This window comes from Aplysia californica, unplaced genomic scaffold (assembly GCF_000002075.1).
Source record: "Aplysia californica isolate F4 #8 unplaced genomic scaffold, AplCal3.0 scaffold02384, whole genome shotgun sequence".
NCBI classification, from domain to species: Eukaryota; Metazoa; Mollusca; class Gastropoda; order Aplysiida; family Aplysiidae; genus Aplysia; species Aplysia californica.
Genome location: NW_004799654.1, coordinates 7501 through 9174, shown reverse-complemented (window position 1 = coordinate 9174; position 1674 = coordinate 7501). Strand labels below are relative to the sequence as shown.

At 43.4% G+C, this 1674-nt stretch overlaps 1 protein-coding gene across 1 annotated transcript; it reads right to left on the bottom strand.

Annotated features, from left to right (window-relative positions):
* Window positions 1-206: 206 nt before the first annotated feature.
* Window positions 207-779, bottom strand: LOC101855622 (probable LRR receptor-like serine/threonine-protein kinase RPK1; the record flags this gene model as incomplete). The annotated part of the gene is made up of 1 exon (XM_005113431.1): window positions 207-779. A coding segment is annotated over exon 1 (573 nt), but the record flags the coding sequence as incomplete, so codon positions are not given.
* Window positions 780-1674: the final 895 nt, after the last annotated feature.

The following is a 1674-nucleotide window of genomic DNA, read 5'->3' as shown; positions in this document are numbered from 1 at the left end:
TGTGTGTGTGTGTGTGTGTGTTTGTGTGTAGACAGGTGAGGTTGAGAAAGAAAGCGATAGATAGATAGACAGATAAACAGATAGACAGATAGATAGATAGATAGATAGATAGATAGATAGATAGATAGATAGATAGATAGATAGATAGATAGATAGATAGATAGATAGATAGATAGATAGATAGATAGAATAAAATGTATATTTACCTTGAAGGGACACATACACCGTCCTGTCCTAGTCTCAGGCCCGTAGAATCCGCAGGTAGACACCCAGCTGGTCACCTTCTTCTCTCCGTCCTTCAGTCTCCGTGCCAGTCCGAAGTCTCCCAGAACTGCTCTGCCATCATCGTCGAGGAAGATGTTGGCCGGCTTAACGTCCTGGTGGTAGATCCTCAGTCTGTGGATGTAGTCCAGGGCTCTGGCAACATCTGCCACATATCCCAGAGCCACAGAAGACTCCACGGGGAAAGACTTGTCTACCGTACCGTGGGGGTAATGCTTCAGGACGATGAAGCCTTGGCGAGGGGTGGAAGCATACGTCACGAGAGACATGACGCGGTCGTGGCTGAGGCATCGTAGGGCAGACACCTCGTCGTGAAACTGGTCCACCATAGCTTGCTTCCCACTCTCGAAAGAGATGATCTTCACGGCTACTTTCGAAGAGGGGTCCTTCCTGTCGAAGGCCAGAACAACTTGAGCAGAGCCGCCTCGTCCCAGACAGGGGCCCTTGTCCAGGTTGAACGTTCCTAAGACGTGGTTCTGCTCCTCGGAGATCTCCATATTGCAAAGTATTCAGACTCAGAAAACAACTTCGATGTTGGTCGCTCGAGTGTTCAGAGTGAACTGACCACCAGAAAACAGAAACTAACTGGTCAAGTCTGGACACAAAGAAAGTAAATTCCGAGTTTTGAAAATTCGAGGCTTTGTTATCAAAATCCTTTAACTGACGGTAACCAATCAGATCTCGCCACGTAGTAAAAGACACCCCCAGGGGGAATAGGTCCGGTGTCCGTGGCTTGTAGCGGCTTTCATCAAAGCGTGTCAACTCATCAACACCTATTGTGTAACCAGGCTGGCTGGTCAGTGACTGACCAGGCGTTGCAATTTTTTAAAAGAGGATTATTTCTGTGTAAAGTTATTTTGGGAAGTCCTTGAAAAAATATTTAATCGGATTTTAAATCTATGAATAAGACTCTATTGTCTCGTTTTCAGAATTGGTTGAGGGGTGCGGGAGGTGAGAACCGGGGCCCCTCGTCCGCCTTTGTTATTGTTGTTTAAAAAGAAAAACAACAACTCGAGAGATCTCTTAACGTTTTCAAACAGATGTAATGGTTGATTGGTTTGACATACGGAGTAGAGGACTATGATATTATTTTATGCTGTGTAAGAGAGTGATTAAAATGTTCCCTAGGATTTGGGTTGTGTATATCTCAGTAAAACCTTTCAAAGCAGTAAAGGCCATAGGGTGCACAGAAAACATGTTCTAGTTAGAGTTTAGCGCCACTTGCAACATAATAAGGTAAACAAACAAAAAGGAGACTAGAAACAAAATTAAATAACAAAACAATAACTCAGGAGTTGAAAGGAAAAATATAGATATAAACAACAAGGAAGAATGCAATTATTTGTTGGTCAAATAAAAGCTCTTTATTTTCATCCATGACAAAATGTGTGT